The sequence below is a fragment of the Ostrinia furnacalis genome, unplaced genomic scaffold, assembly GCF_004193835.3.
Source record: "Ostrinia furnacalis isolate ACB-3 unplaced genomic scaffold, ASM419383v2 OfSCF2395, whole genome shotgun sequence".
Lineage (NCBI taxonomy): Eukaryota > Metazoa > Arthropoda > Insecta > Lepidoptera > Crambidae > Ostrinia > Ostrinia furnacalis.
This window is the reverse complement of record NW_021132634.1, coordinates 411,786-429,752: the sequence shown is the minus strand read 5'-3', so window position 1 is coordinate 429,752 and position 17,967 is coordinate 411,786. Positions and strand designations below refer to the sequence as shown.

Below are 17,967 nucleotides of genomic sequence, written 5' to 3'. Positions count from 1 at the left end.
TTTATTTTATCTACATAGTATTTCCCTGACGTAAATAATTTTTGACACGACGAATATAACGCACTCATACCTATAGCTCTTTGGGTTCCAGTCCAGGGCCCAGTGGATTCAAGGGGCGCCACCAGCTAAGTCAAAAAAAAAATTTACTGTCTAATTTTTTTCTATACTTTGAATAATTAGGTGGGCCCCTAAAAGTAGAATTAGCCCAGGGTCCCGTAAAATCACGGTCCGGTCCTGCAATTACAACCAACTCAAATAAAGGAGCAAATTGCCTCTCACAAGTTTTAAAAACAATCAAGCCAGTCAATAGTCACCGACAAGTAAACTAATGGAACTTAAGGCTTGGTATTTCTGCTAAAGTAGGTATTTCGCGCTGTCAAAATCTGCGCGCGCAATACTTCGCCGAAGACAGCGCGCCAAAGAGCTCTCGCGGCTACATAGTATAGAAATACGCAGTTGGTTAGGTTAGGTTGACTTCCTTCCGTTCAAGCGTCACACTCACAGCACTTTCTAATACAAATCATATCCAAGTGATACAAATTAAAACAACTTTCAAAATTTTTGGGAATATATTTTAGAATCGAATAAATATAGAATATATTTTATAACGGCCAAAGTNCTCCGTATTTAGTTTCCTATGGGCAGCGCCACTCTTTTTATGGCCCATACTGCCGCAAATGAGACACGTAACAATTCCATCACAAACAAGCTCCAGAATTGTATTGGACGGTGTCACTGACGGTTGCAATCCACCACACCCTCAAACGAGTCAATTCGCGACAAAAATTTCCCAAACACATCGTCGCGCGAGCTATGGCGGCGGCCGTACGACCTGTCACAGCGCCTACAAAAATCACTATGAGGGCTACGTGAATATTCACGATTCCCAATAGGACTACGACGCGGAGTGCGTACACATCGCCTAGGTGACCTACCTCGATACTCAATACTCAATCGATGCACACGTTCATTTAACGGCGGCATTCGATATTCTAACAAACCCGACGTTTAACTAACTTTTATCACGACACTGTTTACGAGAATAATCACGTTCTTTTTTTAATCTAGACGAACGCCTGGTCATCTTAACTTTTAACACTGCACTGATAATCACAAACTAAGGCAAAAATAGATGGCAAAAACGGTTAGAACGCGTGGTCAATCCCACTTCTGATCTTAAGGATCAGAGGTGAGAGTGCTTTTTAAAAGTGATGTACGGCACCAGCAGATATCGATTTATTACATAACCGAAACCAATAATTCCACAAATCAATTTAACGCAATAAAGAAATATGCCTATGGCAGAAATAATGATCTAGGTCACAAATATCACAGTCCCTGAACCGAGAGAACGTCCGTCACAGCCAAGCACTCGAGCAAAGTGTGGCGGCGCGCGGGGCGGCCGGTTTCTCGTGCCTTCCCTCTCTAAGACAGAGACAACAGGATCGAACGATATGACGTCACGCTGACGTAGCGGGTGTTATTTCTAAGATTGGTGAAATATTTATCTAAAGTGTTTAGTTCATGTAAGTGTTTTTATCTATTGTTTGTAACATTAAAATTTTATCACCAAACAAGCCTAATTCGCTTCCCCAATGTCTGTTTTTATGTAACTTTCCTATTAAGGATTGATTGTTTTTCCGTGGTTGTGACTGACAAACTTTTATTTGTTTGCTTTACGTGTCTTGTATGAGAACTTAATCTTTTCGAAGTAGGTACATAAAATAGAAGCTGGCGCGGGAGGTGCCTGGATGCACACTGGATGCGAACGGCCAGGACCGGTCTTTGTGGAAATCCTTGGGGGAGGCCTTTGTCCAGCAGTAGACGTCTTTCGGCTGAAACGAACGAAAAAAGAAGCTAAGTAAAATAGAGGAAAACCATAAATAGAAAACGAATAGAGGTAACTTTGGGAATTTATTCTATCGAGTCAACTTCATCAAATCGTGTTTCCATCCGTTAATAGCCCTAGAAAATATCCTCAACTATGCCCAATAAAAATCTTAGCCTTTAATTTTACTGTTTAGTACCTCAAAAATGAAAAATGAAAACCTCATTTTCGCCATTTTCTCTGCTACCCGGCCTTAAGTGGCGACTAATATCTTGGGCATGTCGCTCGTGCTAGAACGACTTGTAATTAGTTCGGCCAATTAGTGACTTGCGAGTTTCAGACAATCTCAAGACGATGAGTGATAGTTATAATCTGAGCAAAATCAATATTCGTGGATTAATCAACACGTAAACAGATTGTATATTAGAGATTCTAGCAGAATATTAAGGCCCGATTCGACCAAACTTTTATCCGAGAATAACTCCTGGTGTAACTGGCACATTGACTGTTTCAGTATGGGAAATATGTAAAAACTGACGATTTATTCTGAGATTAATATTTATTTACACTTGTAGGGTCGATAATGGACTCTATACTATTCAGATGATAACTGTTTCGACTTTTTTAAGGCTAGGCGAATAAATAAATAATTAGTATTCGACTAAAAAAGTCTACCTATAATCAAAATCACCATAATTTAGAGTTCCTAAGACTACTATTCTATTAAATCAGTGTAAATATCCAATGTTTACATGTGATATGTTGCAGTTTAACCAGAACTTAACCAAGATTTCAAACATAACAAATTAATTCACAGAGTTAAGTCAACATTCAGATTGGTTGGCTATCCAACTTCGTTTGCTCGGTGATAAGATATCACAGTGGAGTTAAATATAGCAGGTTCTCACGGTACCCCTTAAAATACGGCAAATCGAAGGTGAAGCTAAATATAGGTACCTACCATTGAAAATACAGAACATATCCGAATATAGCACTATTATTGACTGATAATTTATTTACCGCCTGACTTGGAAGCATTCGTTGTGCTCAGTTTCGAAGCGATGTTGGTTATTTACAGTAGGTTTAGAGGTTAGCTCAGCTGGTCACGTCAATAAGGAAATGCAGGCGTTTAGTTCGAGTCGTAAATACTTACTTATATCCTCACTATTATTACAAAATCGCACATAAATAAGATACCAGTATTTATAGCTTAACGCCTAGATGTCTGTGCTTTAAACTGAGTAACGCACCAAGACAGTCGATCGTTGGTGCCTGAAAGCCAGAGGTAAAGATGATGGTAAACACTGTGGCATTTTATGCCGTAGTTTAGTTATGAGTTTTTTTTTCCAACAAAAATAGTTAAGATTTTTGTTGATTTTTTCACATTAGTGCGTGAGAGAGTGAATGATGGAATTTCGCATGTTCCTTGCACATGTATCCAACTCAAGCTTACATTCAAACGCTTCATTAGTTTAATTAGAATAATTAGTATTTTCCAAATTTATGTCAGGGAAAACCCCTACCGATTTCACTTACATCATTCCGATAATGTAATTCCAAATTATCCATTACGTGCTAATGTATTGTAAGTAAATAGTCAACTAATTCGACTGGTTAGCGAAGCTTTGAGCTGAGTGAGAATACTAATAGGGTGAAACTCTGTAAGAAACTACACAATAAAGTTGTAAATTATCCAAGAGGGTCTATATTGAACTTGGCAGTGACAGTATAGTGTGTGATATCTAAAGTAATCTATACTTATAATAAATCTGTAGAGAGGTCAATTCTGTACATGAAATATATTTTCAAAATAACTATCAGGGGGTGATTAGTGATCGATACTGATGCCAAAATGTCTGTATGTTCCTTATAGAAACAAAAACAACTCGACTGATTTTAACGAAACTTGGTACAATCATTCTTCATACTCCTGGGCAGGTGATAGTATACTTAGGAATTCCCACGGGAACGGGAATTAGCGGGAAAAAACATTTGTATGAAAAAATCTAAACCGCGTAAGATAGATGAAGGGGGTAAAACGGAATCCACGCGTACGAAATCGCGGGCGGCCGCTAGTCTAAACTATATTAAAAAGAGGAAAGATATGATTTTTGTATTGAATAGGTTCCGAAACTACGGGACCGATTTCAAAAAAATCTTTCACCATTAGAATCCTAGGAAGGGAAGGTGAGAGGTCACTTTATGGGCCGTAATATCCCAGAGCTAGCCATAAACAAAAGAAGAAAAAGAATCCCAAGTATATTTTGTTTATTAAAATCACTATACATACAGTAACATGTGAAAAAGCTGCGTGTATTTCTGTGGATATATCAATGTGTGGCCGAAATAACAAATTCATTACACAAGGCAGTTCATTTAGTCAGACACTAATTTTGTAACCTGAGTTGTTTTTATTCACTCGATAGGAAAAGAAAGAAGCCCTCGCCAAGAAATTGGTTCTTTGAGACAAAAGCTCTAGCTTGTAACTCCCTCTTTTTAATCAGGGGTTAAACACCAAATTAAAACAAATAAGACAACAGTTTAGCACTAAATAACGGTGAACTAAACAGTGCGAGGCATGTAACGTAGCCTTTAGCATTCGGCACTCGTCTGAAATGGACTCGAGCTGCTTAGCATTCCATCGGGCTGCCTGCACCGCATATTTCGGCACAACACATTGTTTTCGCGAAACTATTCGCGAATAAACATGTTTTACATGATAAATATGCAGGTATTATGTAATAGTAACAATATAGCACCTATTACAAGACATTATCAGTTCATTATATGTTCAGCAGTTGTATTTGCAATATTGCGCAATTGTTTGTTATCCCAAATAAAATAAAATAAAATTATATGCCACAAGTTACTTTTATGTGCCATTGTCTTATTCAATTAAGACTTACTTAAATTCTTTTGTATGCACATCATTCAAGAAACTCACTCTGCGCCATTTATTTGAGATCTTTAAAAACTTTAAAAATATTTAAGAGTAGAGTAAGGTAAGGGTGTACTTGTTTTGCTGAAGTAACGTAAATATAGTTCCAAAATACTGGACTGTCCTGTCGATGACATTGACAGTGGGGCGCCACCGTCAATACCGGATCGCTGGTTCAGATTTTTGCCATGTTGGAAACCATATAGTTGAACGATGGTAGCGTCCCCCTGTCATTGAGTTTGGTGGGACAGTTCAGCGTGGGTCATCTATAAATCCTAATATTCTAAAATACTATTATGTTATACACAAACCGAAGTTTACAAGTATAATTTATTTAAAGTGAGGATTTTAGAATAATAAGTGAGCAGTCTTACAAGCACGGAAAATTACAACTTTGAGGTTCAATAAATTTTACAGTTACGGGCCGGCTGAAATAGAAGGTGCCTGAAAATCCTGAAATGGTTCCGAAACACCTGGCGCACCACTTTTGTGACCAAACTTGGCTTAGCTCACTGCCATTCAATCTAGATTCGTCAACAGTCATAAACAGGCGATATACCTAGATGACGTAATGGCACCTTAATAAAAGACCAAAACAATAAAATAAGGCACGTCACAGGACGTTCCAACATCATAGCGCTTACGTCATACATTATTCACAGTAGTATGAATCCCAAGCCCATAAAGGACAAATAACCAACAACAGGTGAGAGACATTGTCACCATCGCCGTTATACCACAGAATAATAATAAGTACTACGTACAGAAGTTTTACTTCGCGAAGGTATTTAAAAAAATGTATGCTCAATGTCATTAACAATATGGTGTAATTTAGCCTGTCTCAAGAGTCAAGCACCATTTTGTTGACAAACGTCAGTGATCGGCACTGCGCCGAAGCTATAGGGCTGACTTCGGTAAAATGATGTGACGTGAGGTGCCAAACCGCGGAAAATGGCGGAGGAAATACATGATTTAGCATGAATAATATTAACTACTTATTTACCTCTCAGTGTCTTGAGGCAACTTAAAAAAGTACATTCTGTGTTTTTATTATTATTTAGGCAGTTAAATAGTGCACAGTATTTAGTACACCATTTTCTTTATTTTCTTCCATCATACACAAGAATACGCGTGCGTGAGTCAATGTTCGCTCGTATGTGAGGCCTTGTCGTATAGTATCCTGTAGGTGGGCCATCGTGCGTGTTTTGTTTTCGATGTAAACTCGCGGAGATGAACAGGCCTGGTTATACATACAGCTCTATTAACCTTTGTATCGCTCGGTTAGACTCTAAACTCGGAGGTGAGATCATAATGCTTATATTTTGAGTACACTGAGAGCATTTTCAACATAGTAAACAAACCGATTCGCGAGACTGTAACCGCTGTTTCAATATTGCTTGTGGTCTTCGTTACATTTTATAATTTAGAAACTTATCAGATAAGGTTCTGGAGATCCTTAAACTTTTCTTAGGTGTATGAATGAAATGTTAAATCACACTACAAGTTCATAGTGTGATGCAAATACTGAAATTGTATAAAATTTTAAAAGATCGGGCTCGAATGATGCCCTAAGGACTTTATGTAGCGATGCAGTCGCGCTGCTGTAGCGCGTTAGTAGCGCGTTGGCATCTCTTCTGTAGTGCGTTGCAAATGCGACTAACACGCGTTAGTAGCGATACTGTAGTCATCGTGGGCGAAAGCCCTAACTGGTAAAGCACATAGGCACGAGTACTAGCCTAACTTTGAGGCACAAACAAACGCCCACATACCTGTATCTGGAACATGGAAATGGAGTCATCCAGCATTTGCACCCTGACGGCGAGCATCTTGCCGCCCTTTTTCGGCGTCGCCGGCGGCGTGCGTGACCCGCCGCCGGCGCCATCCACGCCGGCCGGCGTGCTGGCGGAATGATGCATCCGACCTGGAAATGGACCTAATTATTCATCTGTTTTTTTTTTATGCTAGACAAGACAGGTATTTGTCTGCAATCGCACCTGGTGTTAAGTGAGATGCAGTCTAGGATGGTACATATCTGTTTTTTTAATGAATAGTCCAGTAGGTCTAGGATGCGCGCCGCGATAAGCGTTTATCACGCCATCGATTTTACGCGATAAGCCCATACATTTGTCGTCTAAAATAATCGATAAGGTTTTATCACGGCGCGCATCTTAGCCTGGCTGGTAACCTCTTTTGGTAAGCTAAATATGCTTGTGTTACGATTGGGTTCATCACAATAGTCCAGCGGCGTAGCGAGGATCGAACCCGCGTTCCTCGGATCCGAGACACTGACACCATTGGGATCAGCTTTTAAATCTTGTCATAAATATTATCACGCATTAATGATACTTTTATAGACTAGTCTCCGTATCATCAACAGGTTATTAAGAGCTGAACAATAACAGGATGAAGAAGGCGATATCTCTATAAGTTACTGATAGTATTATCAAATGAAATCGACACAAAACCTACTGTTATTTAGGTGGTCAGATTTCGATGCAATGAAACAATTTATTATCTTATTATCACACAATTAACCTAGCAAGATTATGTAAATGTAAATGCATGTTGGATTCATTAGTGACCTGTATTTATGGTAATTTAAGTGGTAATGGTAACTGCAGTTCAGCAAAGTGCACTGTAGTGCATTAGTGTCACTGAAAACTCAATGATATCAGCAGATAACCAAGTGATTGGTATGATGCAACTAGGTATAGTCAACAGCAAAAGTTGATAGAGCTAGATTTTGACAAACCAAATAATCTAACTTTTAAAAATGGGAAGTAGCTGCTATAAATGGCACTATCTACTTGAATAGCCAGCATTATTACATTTAGATACAAATTTATAAAATACAAAATCTGCTTCTGGTTTAGGCATGAGTATGTTATTATGAATGACACTCAAATTGGTTGATTTCCATATTGAACCAATCACAGAAAATAACTTATAATTTAATTAATAAATCCATGGATACTTGTCATGATAAGGAATTGATACTACAGTTTTAAAGCTAAAAATTCATTTTAAATTTATTTCCACAACAACAGATAATAAAGTAAAATAAAAATAAATTTCGATATCAAAGTAGGCAGGTCAAATGTGTAATATTTTGTAATTATATTGTATTAAAAATTTCCTGAACACAATCAATTTCATTGTAATGAAGTGAGTCAAAATGTATGGACCATCATCCTTACATGAATCACCGATAAGTAATGTATGGTATAAAAAAACATGTTGCTTTTTCAAAAATTAAATTATGCATGATTAAGTTAAAAAACAATTTCTAGCTTACAAGTACAGCTACATAATGGTTTAGCTTGAGTATAGTGAGCTTGTAGCTTGCTTTTTTAGCTAAAATAGGTAATAGGCATAGTATAGAAAAAGTAGTTTTAACACACCTTGGTTTGTCATCTCAATATTAAGTGTATCAATATTCAGTTTGAAGAGTTATTGTGTGTTCCATCCTTGAAGAATAATAACAACATTACTTTTCCATTGATATTGTTATATTTGTTGTTATAATGTTAAAAGGTATAGCTGTGTAGCCTCTCTGTAGTTACAGAAAAAAAACATAATAGAAAAATAATAAAGGAAAAATAAATAAAATAATTAGGTAGGTACTTAATAAATTAATTTTAATAATAGTTTAAAAAAATACCATGGTTAATTTTGTTATTCAAAATAAAAATCAAACTTACCAGGCAGGGTGTGATAGCCAATAGTGGACAGATGTCCGGTGGAGTTACAGCTACCAGGCGGAAGGTCTGATTCCATCATACTGATGTTTTCTCGCACTGTTTTATTTGTAAACTCTTGACGGCACTTCTTGATTGCATTGTTCTAGCTACGTTAGGCATTTATTGCTATTTTCTCTTCTAATTGTTAACGATTTATTGCCTGTGAGAGAATAATGTATTGTGTTATGTATAATTGTGGGATCTATCTGTTATTATATTATTTAAATGCTCTCCTATTACTTTTCATTATAAAATATTCAAATAAAAATCTATATGAGCTCTATATGTAGGAAATCATATTTTCAATCATGATAAATTAATTCATTCTGTTTTAAATTCATTGATAACTAAATGTAGGTAATAATAGCTCATATTCAATAATATTCATAGAATAAAAGCAGACAAAAATCCTTGAACTGCTCAAAACATAAATAAGGATTCTAAAATCCATATCAGAAGATGATCAGAAGATCTGATGGTCATAGACCTCCATAATACATTTATCAGACATGAATAAAATCCACACACAACCACTTCCCCACCTCACTCAGCCACTGGCACTAAACAAACAAGTTTATTTCCAACTTATCACTCACAGCACAATTCAAATTTAATTTTCACCAAATTTCAATAATTGCAACCAGAACCGGCGGCGCCCTACTTTACACCCTTAGACATAAATAGTTAGCTTCAATGCATTAACCAGAAAATAGGTCAACGGAGGTGTGCCCGGTCGCTATGACAGAGACAGACGCACTGCCTAGCGCCTTCGCCGGTCGCGGCGCATCAGAATCTAATAAGACCCTTGCAAATGTAATTACTACGGCTACACCTGGCAGCACAACTACACACACAACCATTAATTCTCAGCGTACAACCACAATAAACATTACAACATCGCTTTAAGTCGCGTCTTACTTTTTAACAAACTGATGGAGAGAAACGACGCATCGGAGTTTTATTCCTATCTCTCGTCAGTCACAACAGGCACATTCATTGATTTAAAAGCTCACGTGACACCAACTAGTTAACACTCATTTATATTTGTATAGATTACTGTTGTATTGTGTTAATTACCACATAAAGTCCATTATTTATGTTATTCACGACTGAAACACAGTAAATACATTTTACACACCCAAAAATGTCTGTCCGCCATATTTATTTACCTATTTCAGTCTTGCCAATGCTGAAAATTTAAACGTCACTTCAAAAAACCGGTATTGTTTGAAAAAAATACAAGCTAAAATTCAGCTAAATTAAATAAAAACAAGTTTCATACCACATAACTAAGCTTAAAAATGTAAGAAAATGTGACGAAATAATTTTTCTCGTGAAAAACTCCCGTAAAAAGGGTTTAAAAATTATTAAAAAAAATACATTGTTTAATTGAGCTATCATATTAACACCGGTTTTTTACCACTAGTGCCATGACAGCTAGTGGTTTATAGCTCAAAAAATGTCTATGATACCTTCCCTCCCCCTCCCCTGCTTTGCTGTCAAACAGAGGAGAACTTTACGTTGCTTTGTGTTTTTTTCGTGTTTATAAACTTTTCCGTTTATTTTTATTGCATGAATTAATTATTTTAGAGATCTTCTATAGATTTGTATAATGCCTAAACATTGTGTGTTAGTGACCAAGTTTGCAGCGTAAAAATGGAAACTACCCCGCTTATCACAAGGCCTAAGAAGAAATCCTTATGGTCAAGGTACGGATGATCAATACGTATCAGATGAATGTTTTCCTTTGTTTAATTAATAATTGCTAAGATAAAGATATTTTCTTTATAGGTTATTATTCTCAAGATTCCGGACTAAAGAGTTGAGCTCTAGAATTATTTATTTAGGACAGATTCCTGAAGAAGAGTATCCTCCCAACTATGTCTGTAATCAAGTGAGTATTTATGACCTCAATTGATACTGATTACGATCTATTTGATGTCAGATTTATGCTAATATACTCTTCATACCATTCTTACAATAATCAGTTGTATATTCTAAGACTGACCTAATTATTGAGAATAAAAATGAACAGATTAAATTATATTGTTTTAGAAATACAACATCATCACATTTCTGCCTCTGGTGCTGTACGAACAGTTCAAGTTCTTCCTCAATATGTATTTCCTGGTGATGGCAGTGAGCCAGTTTATTCCCAGCATCCGTATTGGATATTTGTACACATATTGGGGTCCGCTGTGTTTTGTACTGGCTGTTACACTGTTTAGGGAGGCTGTTGATGACTTTAGAAGATTTAGGTAAGCAGTAATTTACCTAGTAAATATTGATATGTAAAAGCCATGGAAGAAGTTGGAGGAGGCCTTTGCCAGAAGGTAGACTGAAATAAGAGACTGTAAAAGTTTTTATGTGTGGTTTTTCTATCAGTGTTATTACTTTATCTTTAGAAAGTGATAACTGTAAAATGTTTATATTTTCAGAAATAAAAAAGCTTTATCATTATTAATTTATTATCAAAAGTAACTTTTTGTAATGTACAAAAATATATTGAATTAAATTGCTACTTAGTCACTATGAGATAAGAAACAATAGTCGTAAATTGTTTTATACTAACTTGAAAGCAATTTCATGCATCCATCATGTGATGGATGCTTCAATGGCCATTATTGTAATAATGTTGCTATAAAATGAATGCTTATTTTTCTGTATTATTAAGAAATTATAATAAGCCTGCCTATCTTTGCATGTTACAAAGATAATTTTAAAAATGCTATATTTTATTTAAGGAGGGACAGAGAAGTCAACAGACAACGTTATGAACGAATAGTACTAGACTCACCTGTAGACGGATACAGGCCATTCATCACAGAACAGGTGTCTGCATCGGCCCTCCGTGTTGGAGATATAGTAATGCTTCACAAGGGTCAACGTGTGCCAGCGGACATGATTCTTTTAAGAACCAATGAAACTATGGGCACAGTATTCATACGCACAGACCAGCTTGATGGAGAAATTGATTGGAAATTGAGGTAGGTTGAAGCTAAAATATACAACAAAAATAGGTTTAGAAGACAGCACACTAAAACAAAGCCTAAAAAAGAAAAGTATTTAGTGATACTTATTAGGGTGTCCCAGGCTAATAGTTAGACTTAGAGGGTATGCGTTGAAAAAAAAAGACTGATTTTTTTGGGACACCCTAATACTTATTGTATTAATGATAATAATACATGTGAGGTTTTTCCTGTAAATAAAATCAGGGACGACGTCAGAATTGCAATATGTTTTAAATTAAAAGTTATATACTGTGTTTACATAGGAGATACTTGTAACAACAAAACTATAAGGAAACTAGTTGTTATCAGTTTGCTATTTTGTATCAACATTAGTCATACAACTAGCTCCAGTAATACAGTCAAATATAAACATATTGATATGAGGATTCATGTGAATGAATTTTATCTGGGAAAATAGCTGTAATTATATCTTAATTATGTGTTGTTTATTATTAATTGTCCGTTTACTGTTTGATTTGATAATAAATTGTCACGGTCACTGGCCTAGGTGATGATCTGAAATTACCTACACCTTTAAAATCATCTGTAATTTTGGTGTATTGCATTCCACAAATTATAAATTGACCTTTTAATACATGTGCCAACTCGTTTAATATGACTTTGACCTTCAATTCAAGTGCTTCTCATTAAAGTCAGCCAGTTGTTTTACCTGTCCCAAAAACTGTAAACTTTTTAATTATATAACACACTTTTATGTGTTTATGAATTAATAATAAATAAACATTTTACACATTTATACCATTTGTGTACTTCAATCAATGTTACTTTTATAACAAATATAATTACATATATCAATTAAATTCCAGAATCCCCTTGCCTTCAACACAAAAGCTACCCACCGATGCTCACCTACTCGACATCAACGCTAAGATATTTGTTGAGAAGCCAGAGAAAGACATACATTCGTTTATCGGCACTTGCACAAGACTGGACGAAGAGGAGATGGACTCGCTAGATATTGAGAACACTCTGTGGAGTGGCAGTGTGGTGGCATCTGGACAGGCTACTGGACTGATCATATACACAGGTACATCGTTCGTTTCAGCCCAAAGACGTCCACTGCTAAAGCCTGGTCCGTGAGCACGTAGAATCCCGTCCGCTGTCGCGCTCGCACACTCACTGCCGGCGCGCGTCGCACAGTCGCGACAGCAATATAATTACGCGCGAGCGATAAGGATGGGTAGCTTGGGGTCATTGGACGGGATTCTACGTGCTCACGGACCAGGCTTTAGACAAAGGCCTCCCCAAGGATTTCCACAACGACCGGTCCTGCGCCACCCGCATCCAGACACTTCCGCGACTTTCACCAGATTGTCGGTCCACCTAGTGAGGGATCTGCCTACATCTTCCTATGTCTTCCGGCCCGTGGTACACGGGCACATATACACAACACTAGAGGAATATTGACTGGTATGTGCACAAGATCTTACAGTATTGACTGGTATGTGCATAACTGCACATTATGGAGCAAGAACAAGTCACATATTCGAATTATGTTAATGGTATGAGAAGCACTTGAAACTTATTTTTCCTTTATGAGTATTTCGTGAATAGACAGGCACTACCTGTAGGCCTAAGATGCGCGCCGCGATAAGCGGTTATCACGCTATTTTATCGATTTTGGCCATACATTTTGACGTTGATAAAAGTTATCACGGCGCGTTTCTTAGGCCTACTGGTAATAAAAAAAGACATACTGGTACAAGCACAGGTTTTTTCCAAACACGAAAACTAGCCCAGCTGAATTCTTATTCCGTATTTAGGTACTAACTGTAATTTAGCACAGTATTATTATATGAGTATTTCGTGAGTAGAGAGATATTACAAGGTAAAACGAAAACTAGCCCAGCTGAATTTAATAAATTATTTAGCACAGTATTATTATTATTATCTCACAGGCAGCGAGACCCGCAGCGTGATGAACAACGCAGCGCCCAGATCTAAAGTGGGAAGACTGGACCTGCAAGTGAACAACTTGACCAAAGTGCTGTTTGTGGCCACAGTCATGATCTCAGTCCTTTTGATCGTGCTGAAAGGCTTCAATGGACCCTGGTTTGGGTTCTTGTTCCGATTCGTGCTACTGTTTTCGTATATTATTCCTATCAGGTAAGTTATTTTCATATTTTTTTGTAAACCGTAGCTACGATCTATCAACAAGAATAAATGTCTAATAATTAAGGGTCTAAGAAAAAAGTAGGAACATCACAGAAATGCGCATATTTTTTGCCTTTTCCGAAATTGCACATTCAAAATGTTTTCATCTCTCATCATTATAATTCCAGTAAGTCCAGGAACAGTTCTAGAATCGATATCTTGACCATTTCAGTCAACAAATCTCTCCTTTCTCTCAAGATACATAAACGACTTAAGACAGAGTAAAAAATCTCATGAGTAAGTAAATTCAAATCTCAATTTATTTTAGCTTACGAGTAAACCTGGATATGGGCAAAGCCTTCTACTCGTGGACAATCCAGCGCGACAAGCAGATAGAAGGCACGGTCATGAGGTCTACCACCATACCTGAAGAACTGGGCAGGATACAGTACCTGCTAGCAGACAAGACCGGGACGCTCACGAAGAATGAAATGGTCTTCCAGAAGCTACATTTAGGAAACGCGCTGTTTGATAAGAATAACTTCCATGAGGTAAGTTTCTGCTTGCAGATGTGACTTTAATTTTTAGCATTTTTTTAAATGTTTAATTTAATTACATGGATCTGGGTAGAATACTACCTGTCGATTGTGAAAATCCCTGGCCTATATCAACCAAATGGCCTCCATTTGGTTGATATAGGCCAGGGATAGAGGGTCGCTAGGGGGCGCTGCACCTAGCAGGACACACAGCGTTAGTCTCCGTATTTTTTTATTCTTAAAAATATAAATAGTGCACTAATCTACATATACTGTACACCATTATAATCACACGGATTTGGAGCATCAAACAGTGTAAACATATACAATATAGCAATTGCCTAGTGAGTGAAAAACGCAAATAATTCCATCAGTGCCACGGATTATGACTTGTTGTGTTGGTGTTTGCAAAACAATACACAAGCTATAGTCTATCCAATATAGCTTGATTAGAATGACAGTTGTCAAACGAATGTGACTAGTGCTGGGTATGTTTCGTACGGTTCACATAGATGTATCGATAAGTTTTCGAAAAAATGATATAAAAAAATACACCCAATTTTTCTTCATATCTTTATTCATAAAAATGACAATTAAAATTTATATTTAAAGACAGTAAAATTTAAAATTTATGTCAAGGGTGTACAACCTAAGTCGTAGTCATCATCATCAGTGTTCTTCAGTGGTTTTTTCCTCTCGCTAGAGGGCGGTGGGCATCTCTTCTAGAGCAACGGTGCCATGAATATCCAAAAAATTACCGGTGATTGATTTCCGATGTTTGATTATTTAAGAATGAAATGTTTTTTGGTTTTTAATAGTGAACATTTAGAAAAACGTATCGTTCGTTCGTTCGTTTCAGCCGGAAGACGTCCACTGCTGGACAAAGGCCTCCCCCAAGGATTTCCACAAAGACCGCTCCTGTGCCGCTCAGAAAAAAAAAACGCCAGAAAAACGTATAACTTGACTTAGCTAAATATGTTAAAAAATAAGTGTTAATTTTAATATGACATTTGTCGATAGATATGTCCCATCACTAACATTTTTGTAACTCGAGATAACCTTGTAGAGACGTCGTTAATAAATCTAGCTTGATTTTTATGATTTCGAATTACTACTTATTGGTGTAATTTAACGCTGCATTTACCTACACGAAATTAACATTTTTATTGGAAGCAATGTCGTCGAAAATATTGTTTGTAGGTCAGACGTGAATTATTTCACGTTCGCCAATATTTAGCTCTGATTGATCGCTACTACAAAGTTAAGTCGTTACTTTTGATGGCAGCTGTCATTCTAATCAAGCTATATTGGATAGACTATAGCTACCCAGCACAAAAAACAAACAAAAAACTTCACCAACCTAACAATTATATTCGTCGTCTTACACAAGTGCAATCGCGGCGTGCTCGGTATATCTGCCGGGTAATGTCGTGAGAACCAAGTTCGAATCCAAGTAAAGAGAATTTTTTTTTTGTTTTTTTTTGTTTTTATTTGCTTACGTTTTTAATTAGTATTCGCCAAAAATGCCTAAAACCAGGAAAGTGTGTGGCGGTTGCTTCAAGCAAATTGAAGACCNCCCCCACCCCCCTAATCTCACGTGATATTTAATAAAATGACTATTTTGCAATGTCTATGCTTCGAGTATATTAGATTTATATGAAAAAAAACAGTAACCCAGTGTCGTGCCACGCGCAGTGCAGGGTTCCGTAGCTTCCCGTCGTTTAGTAAGACAAGCAATTGCTTCAACCTAGGACCAATTTTTTGATTCATAGTTAAAATAACTAATTGTTAAATTTTGCTACTAATGGTAAAATATTAATAAAATGTAAACAAATAGTAAAAAAATGTACTAAAAGTCTAGTTAAACATTGTTAAAAAAACATTTTTTTCTGTTATTTAACCACTTGTCATTTGACATCTGTCAAATTTGACTATTGGTTACTTTAACTACGAATACATAATATTTTCATACGTATGTAATGTCATTTTTTAGGGTTCCGTAGTCCTGACAAGGAACCCTTATAGTTTCGATATGTCTGTCTGTTTGTCCGAGGTTTCGCTTGGAAACTATTGGCACTGGGGAGCTGTAATTTTGTGAAGGTATGGTAATTTTGGTAAGGTAAAATAAAATTTTGAAAAAAAAAAAATTCTAGGGTAGCTCCCCTGCATGTAAAGTGGGGATGATTTTTTTCAAGGAAACTATAACGGTTAAGATACATTACTTAGTTTAAGAGTAATAGTCATTTGACTCATGTATTATACAATTTCTTAACCAGTAAAAATTCCTTAGAAGAAAATATGAAAAGTGACTTTAGATGAAGTAATTGCTTGCTTCTGAAATATATTGTGGTAACGACAGACAACTACGGAACCCTACACTGCGCGTGGGACGACACACACTTGGCCAATTTATTACGCAAAAGCGATGCCGATGACGTTTTTTTTTAATTTCGAATTTTCTTAATTTCGACATTTATTCTGCATCTTTAGTGTTCACAAATGCAGATGGAGGCATTTTTAGTTTAATTTGATTAGACGGTTTGGAATAAATTGTCATTATCATCATAAAAAAATCATTTTTTTTTTACTTCAATAACCCAGTTTTCTGGCAATTTTACTCTATTTCTTGCGGGAAAAATTACGTGATATTTTCCGAGACCCCCCCTCTCCCCCACGTGAGATTTAGTGAGGTTTTCGTTGACCCCCTCCCCCCCCTAAAAGCCTCACGTAATTTAAGGACGCCCCCTAACTAGTACTTTATTCATCAAAATCGTAACGTGTCCTTATGATTTTTGTTTTATGGGTAAAGCCCTATATTAATTAGTTTTCTTCGAGGCAACATAAGGAGTAGGTGTAGCTCTTACGTATCCTACTTAATATTATGAATGCGAAAGTTTGGATGTCTGGATGTCTGTTACCCTTTCACGCAAAAACTACTTAACGTATTTTGATGAAACTTTACAGTATTATTGTTTATAACCCAGAATAACATATAGGCTATAATTTATGACGATCTTATAAACTATAAAGCCTTCTTTTCCCTAGCCTTTTCCCCCATTATTTGAAGTCGGCTCTCTTTGTTCTGATTGGCCAGGACGTCTTTCCTGGGTTCTCGAAACATTTGTCTGGGTAAGCTCTAACACCCGCATTCATAACCGATACTTGCTACTGAAGTGGCAACGCACAACGTTGAATAGAGCAGCAGCCACTCAAGTATTGTCTATGAATAGGTTTTTGGGACCCTGTGCGTCCAACGCTCACTGTGAGATCTCATAGTTGTTTGCAAATACTGGTGTTACGTCCTTGGCCACCGTAAGCTATAAAGCCTAGGTATAGGCATAAAGCCTTCTTGCCTTCAAACTTCTGAGTGAAGTTACATAAACAGTTCGATGTAGGTAGTTAGACTCCAGTTAGTTGAGGGTAGTTGTGTCGCGCTCGTTACGGAGTTAATGCTGACTCGCCGGTTGGTTTCAATTTAGGATAGTCTTATTCTAGAAATAACAGATTCTGCTCTAGAAAGCAGTTAAGTGCTTGCTGAAATTTATTTTAGAGTGCTTTTAATTCGAAATCAACTAAATTGTTTCGTAGATGATATTGACCTACAATATAACTCATAAAACTCATTTATTATTGCAAATAGGCTTTTAAAAAGCCCTTTTACACGTCCCAGTATTAACCCTACCACTGCTTCGGGACAATAAATGGGCCTCAGTGATGAGAAGAAGCAGCGCAAGAAACTCAGTCACTAGTCAGCCTCCTCTTCAAGGGTTTACAGTCTTTACAAGGTACAAATCCTCAA

At 36.8% G+C, this 17,967-nt stretch overlaps 2 protein-coding genes across 15 annotated transcripts in view; one reads left to right on the top strand and one right to left on the bottom strand.

The window, feature by feature from the left end:
• The window catches only part of Cdep (Chondrocyte-derived ezrin-like domain containing protein), a 73,137-nt gene extending 63,457 nt beyond the window's left edge, over window positions 1-9,680 (bottom strand). For 4 of the 14 annotated variants that reach the window (XR_003656099.1, XR_003656101.1, XM_028308182.1 and 1 more), the window contains exons 1-3: window positions 9,425-9,679; window positions 8,468-8,666; window positions 6,536-6,687 (exon numbers count right to left, since the gene is read on the bottom strand). Coding sequence is in view for 10 of the 14 variants with exons in the window: in XM_028308182.1 (XP_028163983.1) it covers window positions 6,536-6,687; window positions 8,468-8,546 (231 nt within the window). In the remaining 4 variants the exon portion in view is untranslated. Of the gene's footprint in view, window positions 1-6,535; window positions 6,688-8,167; window positions 8,320-8,467; window positions 8,667-9,004 lie in introns of those variants that run through there. The other 10 variants (XR_003656100.1, XR_003656102.1, XM_028308192.1 and 7 more) reach the window with 8 other exon arrangements.
• Window positions 9,681-9,988: 308 nt separating this feature from the next.
• Window positions 9,989-14,281, top strand: LOC114355365 (probable phospholipid-transporting ATPase IIB). The gene is made up of 7 exons (XM_028308165.1): window positions 9,989-10,215; window positions 10,298-10,400; window positions 10,562-10,764; window positions 11,251-11,493; window positions 12,345-12,565; window positions 13,437-13,644; window positions 13,961-14,281. Exons 1-7 carry the CDS (start codon window positions 10,163-10,165, stop codon window positions 14,205-14,207), a joined length of 1,278 nt encoding a protein of 425 aa, XP_028163966.1. The 5' UTR covers window positions 9,989-10,162; the 3' UTR covers window positions 14,208-14,281.
• Window positions 14,282-17,967: the final 3,686 nt, after the last annotated feature.

Bases quoted from the DNA above. Each gene is read 5' to 3' on its own strand.
- LOC114355365 (XM_028308165.1), top strand. From the start codon at position 10,163: ATGGAAACTACCCCGCTTATCACAAGGCCTAAGAAGAAATCCTTATGG. The intron at 10,401-10,561 runs GTGAGTATTTAT...ATATTGTTTTAG, and splicing joins CCAACTATGTCTGTAATCAA to AAATACAACATCATCACATT. The intron at 13,645-13,960 runs GTAAGTTATTTT...AATTTATTTTAG, and splicing joins TCGTATATTATTCCTATCAG to CTTACGAGTAAACCTGGATA.